At 43.6% G+C, this 21,043-nt stretch overlaps 1 protein-coding gene across 9 annotated transcripts in view; it reads left to right on the top strand.

Annotated features, from left to right (window-relative positions):
• The window catches only part of DST (dystonin), a gene marked incomplete at both ends in the record, with an annotated part of 523,923 nt that overhangs the window by 288,241 nt on the left and 214,639 nt on the right, over nt 1–21,043 (top strand). For all 9 annotated transcript variants that reach the window (XM_080699914.1, XM_080699912.1, XM_080699907.1 and 6 more), the window contains one exon: nt 11,643–11,809. In XM_080699914.1, the coding sequence (XP_080556040.1) occupies nt 11,643–11,809 (167 nt within the window). The remainder of the gene's footprint in view (nt 1–11,642; nt 11,810–21,043) is intronic.

Genomic DNA, 21,043 nt, shown 5'->3' with positions numbered 1-21,043 from the left:
ACAGACACTTTACATGATAGGTTAAAACTCATTCATCCCAAATGAAAACACATTTGTTTTCATTTGTTTCTGATCTGATACTTTTTAAGAATTCGTTTCTTTTTCCTCCTCTTTGCCTTTCTTCCTATTTAGCTGACACTGAGCACCTAATAGGTGCCATGCTGGCCACAGTATGGGGCGAATGTTCCAAAGGGAGAAGTAGCTTGAGTGAAGACCCCTAGAAGAGGACCGATCCTAGAAGAGAGGGAGAATGGCTGTTGTCTAGAGAGATCGGTCAGGACTGGAGCACATCACTGTGGCTACCGAGTGAAGAGTGAACTGGATTGGGAATGGGGCGCAGGGCAGGACTGTACAGCGAGATAAGATAGGAGGCTTTTACTAATCCAGACACAGAGGCTTAGTTCCAGAAGAAGATGGGAGCGCAATGTTATTTTAGGCTTCTCATGACTGTGATTTAAGAGATGTTACTGGTGTTGACTTTGGAGACTGGAAGCATGGCCTAGGCTAGAGATAGTAGTTGTCTTACCTCAAGTGGGTGATGGAAAAAGGGAGGAAATGGGGATATAATACCCCTTAGCCCTGAGAAACTCTCAGGCCACTGACATGTGCTAATAATATGGTATATTATTAGGTTGTTATATCTTCATTAGGGATGTAAGGCCAGCAGATGAGTGAGTGAGTGGCAAGAGGAGCCAACATACATGAAAAGGGTTTAGGAAAGTTATCTTTTTATGCTCTGAAAGCTTGGGACTCATTTCTTTTGCTCCAGATTACAAAAGCAGAACCTTCTGCTTGTTCTCAGTTATTTACTGGATCCCTTAGCTGCTGGTGAGATAGCGGTTCACCTCGCCTGGCCACACTTCATGAGGCGCTTGGTCTGAGCTACACAGTGAAACAGCTGCTCATTGTATATCCCTGATTATCCACGAGCAGCCACATGTCTCGTGAATCTCCTGTTGAAATGATGTGATTTCGGGTCGGGTTTTGTCCCCGTGTGTGAGTATTGCTACCCCCAGAGTATAAACTACAGTCTCTCGCACCTTCTCTTAGTTCTAATTATTTATTTATTTATTTATTTATTTATTTATTTTGTGGTGTTGGGGATGAAACCCAGGGGCATTTGATCTCTGAGCTATGCCCCTTGCCCTATTTTTTATTCTTTATTTTTGAAACAGGGTCTCACTGTGTTGCAGAGGGCCTCACTAAGTAGCTGAGGCTGTCCGCGAACCGTGATCCTCCCGTCTCAGCCTCCCGAATGCTGGGATGACAAGCTTGCGCCACCACGCCCGGCTCTAATTATTGTTGTTTTTAAACATTGGATGTTGCCTTGATTCTACCCAGAGGGAGGATGGAAAATGTCGGGTCAGTTGTCAGTGTTGTAGGTAAGGGAAGAATGTAGGAAAGAGTATAATTTTATTTTGTTTTGTTTTTATGGACCTTTTTCTTTTTCTTTTTCTTTTCTTTTTTTTTTTTTTGGTGGTACTGGGGTTCCTGGAAACCCTTCTACCTCTGGGCTACACTCCCAGACCTATTTTTTATATATTTTTAAGTGTGGAAACAGGGTCTCCTAAACGAGCAAGGCTGGCTTTGAACCTGTGCAATTGTCCTGTCTCCGCCTCCCAAGCGTGGGGGATTACAAGCGTGCGCTGCCACGCCCAGCTGGACCATTTTATTTTAAGGCTGAGATTTTCAGTGCTTTTTCAGTTTTGAGCTTGTTTCCACACAAAGAGAAAAAATAAAATTGGTGATTTCTTTATTTTCAAGGCCTAGAATCCTGAACTATGAAAGTGACTTTATATATTAGGTATCAAGATTCTTTTTTTAATGCCCTAGGGAGCCCCAAATTATTTTGCTAAAAATATAGTGTGTTAGTCAGCTTTTTGTCACTGTGACCAAAATAACAAGTACAATTTAGAGGAGCGATTTCCTTTAGCTCAGGGTTTCAGAGGATTCAGGCCCTGCTTGGCTGGCTCCAAGACAGAAGCATCATGGCAGAAGGGCATGGAAAACAGCTCAGCTCAGGGCAGTGAGGAGCAGAGGGATGGGGACAGGAAGGGCCCAGGGCACAACGTCCCCGAGGCCACGCCCTGGTGGCTTCTTCCTCCAGCCACGCCCCACGTGTCTATATTTTTTTTACTACCTCCTTGAAAATCTGTTCCAAGTATTCCACACCAAATGGATTGAGCCATGGATGAGATTAGCCCCTCATGATCCAGTCATTCACCTCTGAATGTTACTGCTTCGCCAGCACATGAGTTTTTGGGGGACAGTTCATACCCAAACCCTAACAGGGTTCCCAGGCAAATCTTGAATTCAAACACATTTGAGGACCCCTGTCAAAAGGGTTGGATTTCCTGAGCATTTCTTTTATTCCTAGTAAATTTTAGAATTTACATTTGGAGAACCGCTTTGTAACATGTCCAGGCAGAATTCCTTATGGGTATTTTTATAACCCCGGACTGTTCTTTGTAAACCAGCTTGTGCTATGGCTCTGGAAAATATTTGCACTTGACATAAAACCTCATAGACCCTTCTTTCTAGTTTAAGTTTTGGGGTCTTTCTAGTTTAAGTTTTGGGGTACTTTATCCTAGAAAAGGAGTAAATGTGAGTAGGGTAGTTGGGAGGCAGTTACCTTTTCTTGCTCTAGCTCTGCGATGGCTCTGCCACATTCTGGGTGTTATTCCATGGGGAAGAGATGCATTTCTACTTTAATTAAAGTGAAATCCAGATTTGGCCTACTCATCGACCCTTAAACAGCATAAAACATATGCTAGTTGGGATGTTTTGTTTTAATTTACTTTAGCCAGATCAATACTAATTTAATATTAAATTTGAAGTAATTGTATCTGATAAAATTAACAAATATAAGTAGAATCTGTGCTGATTTTTTAAATTGAGATTTTTAATTTAAAGCAGAAATAAGCCAGACAAAAGGGCCAGGAAGTTGCTTAGTTGAAAAGTTAAAGAACACAGGCCAAAAAGAATTATTTTAAATAAAATAGGAAGCTCCTGAGAGGTATACCAAGACTTAGTAGTTTATACCCTGAGACTTCCATCGATGCTGAAACTCTGACCCAGAAGGCTGTGCTGTCTTAGATTGGATTGACGTTGGGGTTCTTTTGGATTTGAGACATTTTGTTAAGGCTCTTGGCCTTACCCCTCCCATGGTATATTCTCCTTGACCTTGAAAGAAGAATTTTAGATTTTTGGTTGTTTTTATATAGGACTATGATACATTTTGCTTTGTCATATTTCTGTTTTTGTTTTCAGTGCTGGGCATCAAACCCAGGGCCTTGCACATGCTAGGCAGGCAGTCAAGATAATTTTTTGGGAAAATGTTGTCAGATGTGTCATTTGTATTGTGTAAATAAGAAGGAGACAAAATCCATTTGGTTGAGTGACTTTTCTTCTTCTTCTTCTTCTTCTTCTTCTTCTTTTTTTTTTTTTTTTTTTTTTTTTTTTTTTGGTGTGTGTGGTACTAGGGATGGAGCCCAGGGGCAGGAGCATTCTACCTCCAGGATACACCCCCAGCCCAATTTTACTTTTATTTGGAAACAGTATCTCGCTAGGTTGAAGAGTCTCGCTAGTTACAGAGGCTGTCCTCGAACCTGCAATCCTCCTGTCTCAGCTTCCCAAGTACTGGGGTTATAAGCTTGTGCCACCACACCTGGCTGAGTGATATATATATTTTATCAGGGGGTCCTTTTTCTTGGTTGGGGGCTATGTGTCCACTGTAGGCAATAAAGTTTCTTCTCCCCATGTGGGACTTTAAGGTATATGGTAAAGTAGGAGTGATCAAGGGCATGCCGGTTGCCTGAGTGAGTGGATGCAGGTGTCTGGCTGGATCACAGAGTCATTTGCTCATCGGCACTTAATGAGTGGCTGTTGAGTGCCAAGCGCTGACTGAGCTGGGAGGAGGCGCTGTGCTCCTTAATTGAATAAGGCATTGTTCACTTCTGGATGTTGCTTACATGTTAGAAGGGGGAAAGATACATCAACAGATAACAGCATACGGCAAGTAGTGCTGCTATAGCAGTAAGCGCCAGGCAGGTGGGTGGTGGACACCTCACACCGCCCCTGGGGGTGAAATCAGCGGAAGGAGTGGATTCAGAGGAAGGGCAGAGTGGAGAGGACTTCTGTGGGTAGAGAGTGGCTCATAGAAATATGAATACTCTTGCCGAAATGCGTTAGTAGACAACTAGAACAGTGCAGCTGGCGAGGGCGTGAGCAGGTTTCTAGAGTGGACGTAAGAGGGAGAGGAGGTCGAGGAGGCTGCGGAGGACTGTGACCAGGTGAATGTGGACACTCAGGCTGAGGATGCGTCAAATGACTGCAGGGCTTTGGAAGTGGGGACACCTGGGTAAATGCCGGGGCCATTCTCTAAACTAGGAACACACGGGAGAGCAAGCACAGAGGAAGAAATTCAAGTTTTGAAAAGGTTGTGAGATCTAGCAGCGTGGTTACGTTTTTAGGGCCGACAGTGTAGCTCAGTGGAGCACATGCTGAGCACGAGTGAGGCCCTGGGTCCATTCCTCAGTGCAACACACACACACACACACACACACACACACACACACACAACACATGCGCGTGCAGCTTTGGAGACATAAATGCAAATTTAGAGTTTGCTTTTAACCTGTTCCTGTCATCTCTAAAACAAGGTTGTATGTTGTAGGGAATAGAAGCGATCTCTGTTGTCGGGCCATGGAAGCGCTTCATACCTGGTTAGTTCTATCATTTCGTCCGAGGTGTGCAGTATTGGTGAGCTTGGGGATAAGGGGTGGAATCAGGGGCTTGGGAGTCACCAGAGTGAAGGGGGCAGTTGAAGCCGTGGCGGTGGAGGAGATCCGCCGAGGGACAGGAGGAGAGGACTGAGGCCCAGGCCCTGGAGAGGAGCACTGAAGGTCGGTAGCAGGGGTCCCTCTAATGAAGACCAAGAGTCGATGGCCGAGGCACAGCAGCAGAGTCAGGAAGGGGTGGCATCATGGAAGCTTGGAGAAAAGACGCCAGTGACAGACGCCTTGCAGAGGTCAGGACTAGAAAGCAGCAGGAAGGGGAAGCGGCCCAGCTCTCTCCTCCTGTAACTTCAGCATTAGACTGTGCACCTCAGCAGGGTATTTGTGACCAGCCTGTTAATGGGCCAAGTGGACATTGGTGAGTTGTTGATTAGTGAGTGAGACCACGAAGGGGGAGATGACGGTGATCTCGTAATACTTTCGCCCTTCAGCATTCCCTTGCAACCACTTCTCTGTTTCTCAAGTAATCTACTTCCCTCCCCTCCCCTTCCTTCTTTTGTACCAGAGATTGAACCTAGGGAAATTCTACCTCCAAGTTACACCCCAACCCTGTTTTATTTCTATTTTGAAACAGGGTCTCACTAAGATGGTAAGGGTCTCACGAGGTTGCTGAGGCTGGCCCCCAACCTGAGATCCTCCTCCTCAGCCTCCCAAATGCTGTAATTTCCTTCTGGAAGGGAAAACAGAGTCACGAGCAAGAAATTTCTGCCTCTCTTGTCTGCTCATCTCTACCGAATTTTAGTGGATCAGTGGGGAGAGAAACCTTTAAATCACAATAGGTAGAGGAGTGGAAATGATAAGGTTCACAAGTGGAGAGAGAGAGAGGGAGAGAGAAGGAGGAACTGAACTTATGAAGGTATTTATTTGCATGTCTTTTAGGATAGAAGAGTCTTGAATACTTTAAATACTGAAAGGAAAGACCTGGATGAGCGGATAATTGATAGCGTACGATCCCTAGAGCGGGCAGAAGGTAAAAGGACCGAGAGTGCAGGGGTTCAGAAGGTTAGGTGGGATCAGTTTGAGTAACAGGAGGGGGAGGTGAGGAGCTCCTACTCATGTGGCTGTTTTCTCAACAAAGAAGAAGAAGAAAATGATTGCTTAACATAAAGTAAGAGGTGATTGGTAGGGAGTTTTAGAGAAATAGTGAAGAGTTGAAAGAGGTATTGTGATTGGTCGAAGAACTGGCCAGTAAGGATGGTTCTCAAACCATTGCCCCCGGGGTGCAGAGAGTCATTCTCTATGTTGTAGGCCAGTGCTGCTTTCCACACAGTCGCTCTCCTCAGGTGCCCCCACTCCCTGAAGGTTTGGGCCCTGAAAGAGAACGCGGCTGCAAGCCCAGACCCTGTCTCCACGTAGCACCCGTCTTCAGTCCTCAGCCCCTCTGCTCTCCGGCCAGTCATGCGTCCTGGGCATCATCGTCTCAAGCCAGACCTGGTCTGTCTCAGTAGCTGAACCTCTGACAGCGATTTCCTGTGTTCCCAGCATTTCCTTCTCTTAACTCTAGCAAGCCAAATATCTGGTCTCATCAACATCTCATATTGCCCAATTTGGTTCTAATCTATGAGTTGTTGGGGAAGAAAAATAATGTTTTTTTGACCCTCGTTTGTTCTTAGTTGGAATGGGAGTTCATCATTGGAGTAGACCCAAGTAATAAAAGCCAGATTAACAAGAGAAAAACAAAACAGTTTTTAAGTTGTTCTTGGGAGACATGAAGGGACTCTGGGAGACTCTGGGAGACCAGAATCTGCCACCCCAAAATATGAAGGACTGTTGAGTTGAAGCCAAATAAGACACAGATGCAGGAAAGCGCACTGGCCCCAACTTGCCTGGAAGAAGTAGACACACATACAAAAACTCTCCTGCCTGACCAGTCTCCTACCAGGATAAAATGGTTAAGCACTGAAGACAACGCTGGACCTCTCCAGGCCTGGACATGGTACAGAGGATCGTCTGGCTATTATCTGTTATTCATTCACCGTTCCCAGGTGGCCACCCCCAGGGACTCAAAGTCCTTTGCTTTGTCTTGTCACTTCTCTAAAAACTCACTTTTCTTTGTTGAAGCTGCTATATAAGCTAGAAATCAGGCTTTGAGAATGTCTCATTCCCTGGATGTCTCCCATGTGCGTGTGAAATATACTTGTTCCTGAACTTGTTAGGTTTTCTTTTATTAATCTGTCCTGTTTTAGGAGTCAGTTCCAATTAAGACCTCAGGAGGGCTGTTTTTCTCTGACTTTAGAGTCCTCTCCTGTCTTTTCACTCTCTCCTAGCTGTCTGGTATTGTATGTCCCACCATTTCAACCACTTTCTTGTCAGTATCCTCTGCTCTCTGACACCCTGTCTTTACCCTGTAGCTACTCAACCAAACCTCAGTCTTGATCCATCCACCTCCATGTCTTTCCCACTTTCACCTTAAGCTGTGAAGAGCTACTAGAGCAAACCGTGCTGCCACGTGGGCTGCCTCCGCCACAGATTCCAGATCTGTGATCTCAGCAGGGCGATGAAAGATATCTAGCAATTCTGAGTGGTCCCCTGGGTCAGCATCCTCGGGGTACACCTTTGCGTCCCGTAGGTTTCTAGTGGAGCCTGCAACTTGGCCAGTAGAGAGGGAGGCCTGGGTGGGATTCACCAAAAAGGTAGAAGTGGTAAATGGCATTGAAGATGTAACAGACTGCTTACTATGGGGTGGATATTTCCAGAATGGCCAGCAATGGTGACAAGCTGGTCAGGGGAAATGAAACACAAATGATATGTGGGCACCTGGAGGCACAATAATAGGAAGAACTTGAGTTTGAGTAGAGGCCAAGCCTGAGCCAGCTGTGAGGCACGAGGGCCTCGAGTTTCCAAAGGGAACTGTTTTTGATGCTGGCTGACAGGTTGTTGGTGAGAGACTCTTAAGGAGCAAATACTACCAACCAGACAGCAGTGGAGGGTTTCCATGTCCGCGCACATGGTAAGCACTCAGGTGGAGTATTCCATCTTACCTTCAGAGCCACCCAATGGGAAGACACTATTTAGAGCATCATTTAAGTTTTAGAGATGAGGAAATAGATCGTAGCTTTTGTGGCTTGTCAGTGACCATTCGCTGAGCTGTTGCTATTCAGCTGTCGACTCAGGCAACGTGAATCCAAACTCTGCTAATTGTTGTATGGCTTCCAGGTTTTGGAGGGGGGGCAGTTGATTACTTCCCAGAGTCCCACGCGAGTGTCCAGCTATCATTGACCTGTCATTAACAGAAGACTAGGGCTGTTTGGAAAAAAAAAAAAAAACAAAACAGATCTCAAATCAGATTATGAATGGTAACTGCCGACTCAACAACTTACGGCATTTGATTTATGTTTCCTTTTTGTTTTGGTTGCAGACCTTCATGAAAAGTCTGGTAGATAGTGTGTAATGTTAATAGTTTTTTGGGGGCAAGGGTACTAGGGATTGGACCCAGGGATGTTTTTACCTCTGAGCTATGCCCTTAGCTCTTTTTATATTTTGTTTTGAAACAGGTCTTTCTAAGTTGCAGAGGGTCTCACTAAGTTGCTGGTTCTGGCCTCGAAATCGTGATCCTCCTATCTCAGCCTTTCAAGAACTGGGATTACCTGTGTGTGCCACTGTACCTGGTAAACAGTCTATTTTTTAAAATACCTTAAATAAATGTAAAGAAGACATTCAGTTAATTAGAAATAGCAGGGGAAGCTGAAAAATGAGTTAATATGTAGCCTGTTAGAGTTTGGTTTATGATATAAATGTGCATTTTAAAATGACAGTTTTAGTTTATGTGTCTATGAGAAACAGTCTGAAATTCGTGTACTGGAAACATATTTTACACAAATACATTGTTTTCTCTAGGTTGATATTTAACCATTTTTAGACCTTTAAACTCCTCCCCTACTGTCTTTTCTTGGGAAAATACCACGTGGCACTCAAACCTCTTAGGCTGGCACCTTGAGGTTGAGGTTTACTGACTTCCTTAGTTAATAGGTAATGACTGGACTGACGTGGAGTATTTTTGAATCAGCAAAAAGCAGTGACTAAGTACTGTGTGGATGTACGCCATTGTCAACATGAGCCACATGATGTGAGACTATGGTGCACCCATAAAAAAAGAATAAAAAGCAGTGCTCCCCACCCTTCTGTCCCCCTCCTTTATAGCATTCAATACCACCCACGTAGCACTTGCATTGTAAGGCTCTCCCAAAGGAACTGGTTTTATAATCTGTGAAGGCTTATAGTGACCCGCTGTGAAATTTTACTTACAGGCTCAGTGTTTTATGCACAGTTTCCTAGAAGAAAATTAGTTTCTCCGAACCCTTGTTTCATGGATTTTGATTAATTGGAGGCAGCTAATTAAAAAACTTTAGCTTTTACTTTTCTTTACAGGAAGAGAATTGGGAGAATAGAGCCAAGGGCTTGCTTCTCTCTTTGTAAAACAGAGGGACAGAAACCGCAGCAATAATATCGCTAGCCTATATGGAACACGTGTTTGCTCTGTGCCTGGTATCACACCGAGACAATGCTGAATTCACACACACACACAGTATAACAGTTGTCGTCGTCATTATTTTACAAGTGAAGGAAAAGTCTTAAACCAGCTAAGTAACTTGAGCGTGTAAGTGGTGGTGGAGAGAAAGCGCGGGCCGCAGAAAGGCATGATAGCAGAATTTTACACCAGAATGTCCTGGGAAGTGGGGCAGAAAATAGTGATTTTTTTTCTATTAAAAAAATAAAGAAATCCTCTTATATTTTCTATATACAGTGTGTTCATGCACATTTTTTTTTTTTGGTCATGTTATGGGGATATTAGCATGCATTCCTCAGAAGGTTGATAACAATGGAGACAGTTTGCTTCTCTTTCAAACCCTGGCCATCTGTCAGGCTGAGCCCCAGGCTGCGGAGGGTGCGGCTCCCGGGCCCTGGCTGCCTCTGTGCGAGCTGGAGAAAGGGTGTTGGCCCCCAGTGCCACCTTCAACTAGTGGGGGTGCAGGGCTGCCAGGGCTGCGGGGTTGTAATGGCTGCTGCCCTCCTGCCCCAGGGCCCTGTGGCCGCCGGGAGGAATGAAGGGCTTTCCTTCTGTGTGAGTGCGCTCTGCTACAGGAACAGGCCTTTCGTCTTGAGTATTTTTGCTTTATTCTCCACTTTCAGTTGCTTAACTCTGCATTTTGACCTTTTGGGTTCTATGTTTTGTTTATAGTCCCTTATTTAAGACTTTAGACCTAAAAGGGCTCAGACATTATTGGCTCTTGCTTCCGACCTCCCTGTTTTATAGAGGAGGAAGCTGACTCACAGCTGTGGAATGACCTAGCACAGGCCAGTTCTGTGGCAGGGTGAGGGTGTCTCATGGCTGCCCTCGTGGCTGTTCCTGTTCTGGGATGACTTGTGCCTCCCTGGGTCTGGCCTCCAGTCTGTCCACTTGCTCATCCCGTTCTGGCTGGCCTCCTGTGTTTGTTCTTTATTCCCTGGCCCTGCATCTTGCTCTCACAGAGGGCACAGTTGCTGGTTGGTGTCAATCCCAGCTTTGGAATTACTGTGTAACCTAAAGTCACTTTGTGCTTTAGTGTAATTAATTATCAGCAGGTTAAATAGGACACTTATCCAAGAGGTCCTCTTGGGAAAATGTCAATCATGGAAACGACTGGCCTGTTTATTATTCAGTGGGAGAGACTGAACGAAAACGATGACAAGTAAGATACAGGGAAAAATCATCTGATAAAGGTTTCAAGTTGTACAAGCTGAGCAATAATCAGAATATTAGAGACTCGCAGCCGGATAATTATATAATGTAGTAAATAGGAGAAGGTAAGCTGGGTGTGTTGGTACACATTCAGAATCCCAGCATTTGGGAGGCTGGGACCGGAGGATCGTAGGTTTGTGGCCAGCCTTAGCTACTTAGTGAGGCCCTCTGCAACTTAGTGAGACCCTTTCAGTCCCCAGGACTGAAAACAAAACAAAACAAAACAAGAGAAGGTAGTATTTCTTTCTTTCTTCTTCTTCTACTTATTTTTTGCGGCACTGGGGATAGAACCCAGGGACATTCTGCCTCCAAGCTATACCCCTAGCTCTACTTTTTATTCTTTATTTTGAAACAGGGTCTCACTGAGTTGCAAAGAACTTCACTAAGTAGCTGAGGCTGTCCGCGAACCACCATCCTCTTGTCTCAGCCTCTTGAATGCTGGGATTATAAGCGTGGGCCACCACACCCGGCTCCTTCCTTCCTTCCTTCCTTCCTTCCTTCCTTCCTTCCTTCCTTCCTTCCTTCCCGTCTGGGGATGGAACCCAGGGACATCATTTGACCTCTGAGCTACACCCCCTACCCTATTTTTAATTTTTTTAAATTTTGAAACAGGGTCTCACTGAGTTGCAAAGGGCCTCACTAAGTAGCCGAGGCTGTCCACAAACCGCGATCCTCCAGTCTCAGCCTCCCGAATGCTGGGATTACAAGCATGCACCACCGTGCTTAGCTCTCTTTCTTTATTCTTTACACAGAATACCTGTTGGATCAAATCTGCTCAGCAGGTGGTAGTATAGAGTAATGTATAGGTTTACTTCTAATCTGTTTGAATTTGGAAAAAAACATTTGTGTAAGTTGTTTTAATAAATCTGATTAGCAAAGAAGAATGAAGAATTTTTCAGTATTGTGGAATTTGTTATGGTTAAATTAGAAACAAATGAGTTATCTGCCTTTTTAAATGTGTTAACTTGTTTGAAACTTGTACAACAGGGGACATATTTATATTTTAAATTAGAGTGATGAGGTTTGAGTAAAATAGCACTTGTAAAGTACCCGGTGCACAGTAGGCTCTTAATCTGGAATAGCTTCCTTCCTTCCTAATGGTTTAAACTGTCTGTTATATCTGTTAGATATCTGATATCCATGTTACTGGAGAGTCAGAGGATATGTCTGCAAAAGAGAGATTGCTCCTGTGGACACAGCAGGCGACAGAGGGCTATGCTGGAATACGGTGTGAGAACTTCACTACCTGCTGGAGAGATGGGAAACTATTTAATGCCATCATTCATAAATACAGGTATGGAATGTGTGTGTGTGTGTGTGTGTGTGTGTGTGTGTGTGTGTGTGTGTGTGTTTGTGTCTGTGTGTGTGTTCCCATTGTACAAATATAAGACGTTTCTAAATTTTAGAATACTCATTATTGTATAGAAGCAGTCTGTGTGCATGGCATGGCAGATAATTAGAAAATACAACACCAGGTGTGGAGGGGCACGCTTGTAATCCCCACGCTTGGGAGGCAGAGACAGGAGGATCGCGCAGGTTCGAAGCCAGCCGCGCTGGCTTAATAGATTCTGTTTCCAAGTAAAAATATACAAAAAAATAGGTCTGGGAGTGTAGCCCGGAGGTAGAAGGGCTTCCAGGAACCCCAGTACCCCCCTCCCAAAAAAAGAAAATACAATAAAATAAAATAAAAACATTGCGTTCTCATCACTGAGAGATAGATCACAACTTTAAACTTCAGTGTCCATGCATACGGAGTCCAACATAGAGCTGATATGTCTTTGGATTTTCCAGTAACTTAGTAGGTCGTGAGCCCTGATAGGCAGAATCTGCAGGTGGATGGCCTGGATTGTGTGCACAGGGAGCCGATGAGTAGGGAGGTCAGCATTTACCGCAGACGTACAGCTCACAAGTTTCCAAATCATATCTCCGCGTCTAGCACTCTGGGAAGTAGCTGGGCTTAAGAATGGCCTAATTGGGGTGGGAAGCAATATTTTGATGAAAACTATTACGAGATAAATCCACACTCATGCTTACATGGTGCTTACTAAGTGGCAGGCACTGTTCTAACATGCGTGAATCAGTTTAATCCTCACAACATCCCTCTTGTCATTCCCAGTTAACTGACAGAAACTGCAGCACACAGGAAATATTTTCCAGTCACGCAACTTAGCTGCAGGTAGTGGGATTTGAACCTGGCAGCCTGGCTCTTGAGTCTCTGCATTTGTTGTCTTATAACAAATGAAGTCAGCCAGGCGTGGTGGCGAATGCTCGCGGTCCGCGGACAGCCTCAGCTACTTAGTGAGGCCCTCTGCAACTCCGGGAGACCCTGCTTCAAAATAAAGAATAAAATATAATAGGGCAGGGGGTGTAGCTTGGAGGTCGAATGCCCCTGGGTTCTTTTTGGGGACCTGCAAAATAAAAACAAAAGAAGTGAAGTCCACATAAAAGCTTTACTGAAAACTATGCATCCTTGAACTCAGTTATCTTTTACAAAGATTGTGTCATGTTATGAATATATTCCTAAAGAGACTAAACCCAAGCTATCAACTCATTAAACTGAAACACTTACTTTGATTATAATAAAACAATTATTATGTGGAATAGTTAATGGTTTGAAGCATTCTGGTAAGTGTTTTACATATGTTTTTTCTGTCACATCTCCTACCAAGCCCATGGGTGAGGAGCCGGAGGTTTTGGGTCACACTGCTAATAAGTCATGGAGCTAAGCCTGAGACCCACCCAGCCTCTTTTGACTCGAAGTTCCCTCCTCCCTCTCTCCCTCTCTTTTTTCTTTCTTCTTTTCATTCCTCTTTCCCTTCCCTTGATCTTCTTCTCTCCACTTTTTATTTTGGAAAGTTCAAAAATCTGCAAAATAGTTCTAAGTCCTTTATATATTAATTCCCCAAGCCCCTATTTTTAAACACTGTAATAGTCTTTTGTCTTTATGGAACAACATGTAAATAGAGGTAGATATAGGTTGCTGAATTAAAAAGAAACACCAAACCGCCATATACTTGTAATTCCAGTTCTTGGGAGGCTGAGACAAGAGGATCACAGATTTGCAGCCAGCCTCAGCAACTTAGTGAGGCCCTCTGCAACTTAGTGGGATCCTGTTTCGAATTAAAACAACAACAACAACAACAACAACAACAACAACAAACCCTAAAAAGTAATAAAATAGGCCAGAGGCAAAATACCCCTGGGTTCAATCTCCAGTACCAAGAAAATTTAAAAAGTAAATATAATAAAAAAGAAAAACTGAGATCAACTAGCCTGCACTTTTTCAAAACAAAATTCCAGGTCTTTTTGAGTAACAAGGTGCCAGGAGGGTTTGGTGAGGAGGCATTGTTACTGTAACCTGCACTTCTCAGGTGACTTAGCACACAAGGCCCAGTAGCAGGATGCATTCGGTACACCGGGCGGGGTGTTGCACACCTGTACTCCCAGCACTTGGGAGGCTGAGACAGGAGGATCACTGGCTGGAGACCAGTCTCAGCAACTCAATGAGGCTCTCAGCAACACAGCAAGACCCTATTTCAAAATAAGAAATAAAACAGGGCTGGAGTGTAGCCCAAAGGTAGAAGAAGTAGAGCACCTATGGGTTCTATCCCTAGTAACCACGCACACACACAATTTTTTTTCATAGACTTTGAATAAAATTTGATTGTGATACTCAAAGGCTTATATGATTGTGATATTGAAAAGGATGTGCTTTGTTCTCGTCTCTGACACTTTTTAGGTTGAAATAAAACAGGTCTTCTGAAATCAGCTTTTAAAATCAATAGTTTCGGCCAGGCGTGGTGACGCACGCTTGTAATCCCCGCACTTGGGAGGCTGAGACAGGAGGATCGCGCGGGTTCGAAGCCAGCCTCAGCTACTTAGTGAGGCTCTCAGCAACTTAGTGAGACCCTGTTTCCAAATAAAATATAAAAAAAGGTCTGGGAATATAGCCCGGAGGTAGAAAGCCTCTGGGTTCCACCCCCAGTACCACCAATAAATAAATAAATAAATAAATAAATAAATAAATAAATAAGTAAATAAATAAAATCAGTAGTTTCTGAGCACTGTCTCTTCACTATTTGTGAAGGGTTATAGGAACAAATCTATCTATATGTGTAGATGTATGCATATATGTGCTGAATATTTTCCTCCTAAGTACTTAAATAAGACACCTGTTTGCCACAGAGCCTGAAAATTCTCGGGGAAGCCTAGTGTATAGAGCTCTTGATTGCTTTAGGTGAGAACTTGGACCTTGTGAATGTTACTTGTTTTGACTTTTATTTTGGCACAGTGATCAGTTAAGAAAACTGGCTTTAATTTTGAATTTTGGTTTTACTAACTATCTTTGTTTTCCTTTGTTGGAATTCATGGTGGGAATACCATATATCAGGTTTAAACGCTTACAGGATTTCTTTGTTGCTGAAATCGCATTAGGGTGTCCAGTGTCTCAAACACTACTGTGGTTTCTTTCACTAGAAGAAACCTTTCATCGGTACGACTGTATTTTTAAAGTCCCCCCTTTACTTAAGAAAACTATCGATTTCTTTTTTTCTAGCACATGTAAGAACTAAATGGGTAAGGTCGAACTGCATGAATTTCTTACTGATGAATGCCTTGATTTATGCCAAAGACATAAGATAGTTTTAATCATATTTGGACAGTATAGCTTAGAGGTAAAATGCCCCGGGGTTCAATCCCTTCACACACACACACACACACACACACATTCATATTCTCTCTTTCACAGCCGCTGGATATTGACTGTAATCCCAGTACTTGGGAGGCTGAGACAGAAAGCTCATGGGCTCGAGGTCAGCCTCATCAACTTACCGAGGCTCTGTTTCAAAATAAAAATTAAAATAGATGTAGAGGTATAGGAGAGAGTTGGAATGCCCCTTAATTTAATTCTACTACCACACACAAAAAAAGTTATTAATAGCCAGGCGTGATGGTACACACTTGTAATGCCAGCATTCGGGAGGCTGAGACAGGAGGATCTGGGTTCGTGGACAGCCTCAGCTACTTAGCGAGGCCCTTTGTAATTCAGTGAGACCCTGTTTCAAAATAGAGAATAAAAAATAGGGCTGGGGTGTAGCTCCGAGGTAGAAAGTCCCTGAGTTCTATCCCCAGTATCGCAAAACAAACAAACAACCTTATTAATGTAGTGCATTGGTTTGGGTTGTTTAGCACGTTCTTATTAGCAATGTCATATGTGATATGACTTTTAAAAATAAAGAGACCGGGCGTGGTGGCACACGCTTGTAATCCCTGCGCTTGGGAGGCGGAGACAGGAGGATCGTGCAGGTTCGAAGCCAGCCGTGCTGGCTTAAGAGACCCTGTTTCTAAATAAAAGTATAAACTAGGTTTGGGAGTGTAGCCCCGTGGTAGAAGGGCTTCCAGGAACCCCAGTACCACCAAAAAAAAAAGAGAGAGAATATTTGTTAACACAGTAAGCAATATTTGACTAACAATTCAGTCTCATAAAATTTTGCATAGAAAACTTAGTTTTCTAATTTTTATGTTTCTTTAGAGAACTGTTACATGAAATAAAAATGAAAAGAAGTTTATTAGTAAGGGTAATTTATAGATTTTATAGAATAAAAATAATCCATGAATACAAAAAGAAAGCAACTGTCGCAAGATAGGTGCCCATGAAATATATGCAAAATATTAACCATATAGACTTTCTCTTCTAGCTTTTAAAAATATATGTTAGCACCCAGGTGTGGTGGTACATGCTTGTACTCCCAGTCTTTGGGAGTCTAAGGTTCGAGGCCAGCCTCAGCAATGTAGCCTCAACCATGTAGCAAGATTCTCAAGCAACCTAGTGAGACCCTGTTTTAAAACAGTTCAGAGGTGGAATGTTCCTGGGTCCATTCCCCAGTATCATAAATAAAATAAAATTAAAGTTATCCCAGCCCTACAAATAGATCGTCTCCATTTGTATCAGTGAAGAAATAAGCTTACCAGGTAACCAGCATGCTGAATATCACATACTTTTCAAATTACTTTGGTGCTGGCTCTGGGGTCTCAAGGCTTCCTGAACTCTGTGTAACTACTTATATACTTTCCTTTAGGGAAATGAGATTTCAGGAAATAGAGCTGCTGACGAGAACAATTATGATGTATAACCTTGGAAACTAAAGATCTTTAGCAAAGATACTTGGAAATCACTGATTATTTAAGAAATCACTAAGCACATATAAAAGTACCAACTGAGACAATTTGCTCCTTATTAGAAACCGAGGCGCAAAATTAGTTGCTTAGCTTAGAGTTAGCCAGCAATGAAAATATCATCGGCAATTCATAGTATAGTATGCAGGCCATTGCAGCTAATAAATGAAAGCACACCTGTGCTTGGGAGGCTGAGACGGGAGGATCATAGGTTCAAAGCAAACATCAGGAACTTAGTGAGGCCCTCAGCAACTTATTGAGACCCTGTTCCAAAATAAAAATAAAAATAAAGGGCTAAGGTTGTAGCTAGAGGTAAAATGCTCCTACTGGTTTAATTCCCAGTACCACATACACACACACACACACACACACACACACACACACACTAAAAGGATATTAGAAACTTGGTCTAAATAAGAGCCAAATGGCAAATAACCTCTTTTATAGTTTAGTATGTTATATTATCCTATTGAGATGAAAAGCTTGGGTCATGCCATGGGTAATAAGTATGATAAAGTAATATGATTGAGCGGAAGAGATTGTAAGGAATAGTTAGCTCTATAGGTTCTGTGTAAATACAGCACTCACAGTTACATTGTTTTTCTATTATATCTGTGTTAGGAAATTTGTTCTTAGTTTCTTCTAGGAATTTCTGTTGGCTATGCCCAGCTTTCAAGGGAAAGGGCTCCCAGTTAAAACACCACACACCTGTTCCAGTTCCTGCTGGTTTTGTGCATATAGTTGAACTATTTGTTGCGTAATAAAACCTTTTCAGCGCACACCACAAGTGGTAAAGTGTTTTAGTTGAACACGCCTCACAGTTGCCCATAACCTTAATTCTCATCCAGTAGAATGGCAAGGAAGACTAGATTTGATGATTCTGTATCAAAAGGGGGGGTGTCAGGAGCTTTGGATGGGTAAGCAGCTTCAAAGCAAGAGAGAATAAGGCAGTATGAACAGCGAGCCCGCAGGCAGGGCTCTTGGAGCATCCTTTAACACTGGTGGGCTAATAGTCACCAAGAGCGGGGCGGCTGGGAGCCAAGCCCGTGCCAGTGTCCTGCAGGCTCTGCAGAGGCGACGCTCCGCGGCACGGCCCGCCCGAGCTCTTCCTTACGGCGTGCCTTGGCATCGCAGCATGACCAGTGTACTTCTTTCTAAGGCAGAGCTCCGGTGTCTAACTTCTGCCAGCCTCTCCAAGCGGCTTTGCCCTGGGACACTGATGAAAGCCAAGTTCCCAATGAGCAACATCCACTCAGTGGAAAAACACGTCCGCCCGAGCAGGTGCGAACTCGCTCGTGCTCCGCGGGCCAGAAGGCGCCGCAGAGTGTGCAGCAGGCGTGAGAAGCCAGGGCCGGGCCGTGCAGAGACACCCAGGGCACCCGGGCTGAGCGCTAGGGGCCCGTGCGTGCTGGGGAGAGGTGATCTCCACTGGCTCGTTCCTACCTGTCCTGTTCTTGTCTTTAAGGTGGCCCATCATTCGTTTGAATTTTCTTTTAAGGCCTTTGATATTCTTTTCACAGCATGTTTTCAATATATTAGCCCTGCGAGACTGGATGTTTTGGGAATGGGTTGTATGCCAGAGCATAACACTTTAGTATTTTCTAATTAAACAGCATGTAATTGAGTAGCAATTATTTGGCTGGTTGTTTGCATTTTGAATTGGAATTTAATGGGGCCACTTATTTCCTGGTGTTAAATGTTTAAAGATGCTCTCACTGGGCAGGTTAGGCTGTAAGGCTGTGGCCAGAGTCATCTTTAATAGTTTGACCTGGAGGCTAGTGATTCAGTCACATGCGAGGATTCAGTCACACCTAGTCACACCTAAACTGGATTGAACTGGTTTAATACTGGGAGGAGGCCCCTGAGGGCTTGAAATGCTCTCACAAGATGTTGGGTTAGTGCTGACCAGGTGACTCTTCCTCCTCCAGCCTCCTTGGACTGCAGAGTCCAGGCATCTGAGGGTGTGTATATCGGTGTGAATATATGTGGGTGTGGACTCCAGTTTGTGTGACCATAAGCCAGACTATACTGGGCTATTTTAGTTTTATTCTTTCTTTTTTCTCCTTTCTGGCAGTACTGTGGGTTGAACTCAGGGGTACTCTACCACTGAGCTGTACCCCCAAGCCCTATTTATTTATTTAATGGTACTAGGGATCGATCCTAGGGACATTCTGCCTCTGAGCTACACCCGCAACCTGATTTTATTTTTTACTTTGAAACAAGGTCTCACTAAGTTGAGGAGGGCCTCACGAAGTTGGCTAGCCTTGAACCTGTGATCTTCCTGGCTTAACCTCCCACTACTGGGATTACAAGGGTGTGCCACCACACCTGGCTTTTCTATTTTATTTTCAGACAAAGTATTCCAAGTTGCGGAGGATCTTCTTGAACCTGTGGTCTTTCTGTCTCTGCCTCCCAGGCACTGGGATTACCTGCATGCACAAATGTTCCTGGCTAATTAAATAAAAAAAAAATCAATGGCATTTTATTCTGAGTCAAAATCAAATTACTTCTTAACTTTGCCAAATGAACTCTAAATGGTTAAAATTCTAAGTGCAGAATACAGGCACTTAGGACCATTATCTTGCTTAAAAATCTTTGAAGAGCCAGTGTACACTGAATGTAATAGTGTGTATCTATGAGCAAGGAAAATATGTAAGTTAGTGTCACGTGTCTAATTACCATTTGTGTTGTGCCTGCATTTTTTTAACATACTGTTTTTGAGACATAATTTAGCATGTAAGTATTTAGAGGAAGTCGAGTGTAGTGACCCACGTTTATAATCCCGGTACGTGGGAGGCTGAGACAGGAGGATATGGGTTAGCAGCCAGCCTCAGCTACTTAGTGAGTCCCTATGCAACTCAGTGAGACTCTGTTTCAAAATACAGAATAAAAAATAGGGCTGGGGTAAGGCCAGGTGTGGTGGCGCACGCTTGTAATCCCCGCGCTTGGGAGGCGGAGACAGGAGGATTGCGCAGGTTCGAAGCCAGCCTCGCTGTCTGAAGAGACCCTGTTTCCAAATAAAAAGTATAAAATAGGTCTGGGAGTGTAGCCCGGAGGTAGAAGGGTTTCCAGGAACCCCAGTACCACCCCCCCCCCCAAAAAAAATGCCATTTAGTAGTGTGTTATATGACTGTACCATATGTTTATAGTATCTTACTGATGGACATTATTTTTATATGTATGTATGTATGTGTGTGTGGTACTGGGGGTAGAACCTAGGGGCTTTTCTACCTCCGGGCTATACTCCCAGACCTATTTTATACTTTATCTGGAAACAGGGTCTCACTAAGTTGCTGAGAGCCTCACTAAGTAGCCGAGGCTGGCTTCGAACCTGTGCGATCCTCCTGTCTCAGCCTCTCAAGCGCACGGATTACAAGTGTGCACCCATACATAGCTCTTTATTTTTTATTTTATGTATGTATGTATGTATGTATGTATGTATGTATGTATTTTGTGGTACTGGGGGTGAAACCCAGGGGTATTCTACTTTCAAATGACACTTCAGCTCTATTTTTTTATTCTTTATTTTGAAGAATGAGTTGCAAGGGCCTCACTAAGTAGCTGAGGATGTCTGCAAACCGTGATCCTCCTGTCTCAGTCTCCCAAATGCTGGGATTACAAGTGTGCACCACCACATCCGGCTCTGTTATTTTCTTTTGCTAAAAAAATTTATTCAGCTTATTAATCATATGTATGACTAAATGTATTAGAGTAGAATTGCTAGACAAAAGGTATTAACATTCTCCGGTTGTGGTGGTGCACGCTTGTAATACCCACGCTCGGGAGGCGGAGACAGGAGGATCGCACAGGTTCAAAGCCAGCTGTGCTGGCTTGAGACCCTGTTTCCAAATAAAAATATAAAATAGGTCTGGGAGTGTAACCCGGAGGTAGAAGGGTTTCATCCCCACTACCAGCAAAAAAATAATAAATAAAAAAAGGTATTAACATTTAATTTTGTGTCTGTGTGGTACTTGAGATTGAACGCAGGGGAGCTCTACCCCTAGCCCTATTTATTTTTTATTTTGAACCCAGGTCTGTCTAAGTTGCTGAGGCTGGCCTTGAACCTATGATCTTTTTGTCTTAGCCTCCCAAGTACTAGGGTTATAGGCATGCAGTTCCCTACTCAGCTTATTTTTTGTTTATTTAAAATAATTTTTTTCTGTGTGTGGTACTGGGGAGCAAACTCAAGGATATTCTACCTCAGAGCTATACCCCCCCCACCCCCTTTTTTTTTTGCAGTACTGGGGATAGAACCCAGGGGCATTCTACCTCTGAGTTACACCCCCAGCCCTATTTTTTATTCTTTATTTTGAAACAAGTTCTCACTGAGTTGCAAAGGGCCTCTCTAAGTAGT

Source organism: Muscardinus avellanarius (genome assembly GCF_963383645.1).
Source record: "Muscardinus avellanarius genome assembly, chromosome: 8".
NCBI lineage: Eukaryota > Metazoa > Chordata > Mammalia > Rodentia > Gliridae > Muscardinus > Muscardinus avellanarius.
This window is presented reverse-complemented; position numbering and strand designations above follow the sequence as displayed.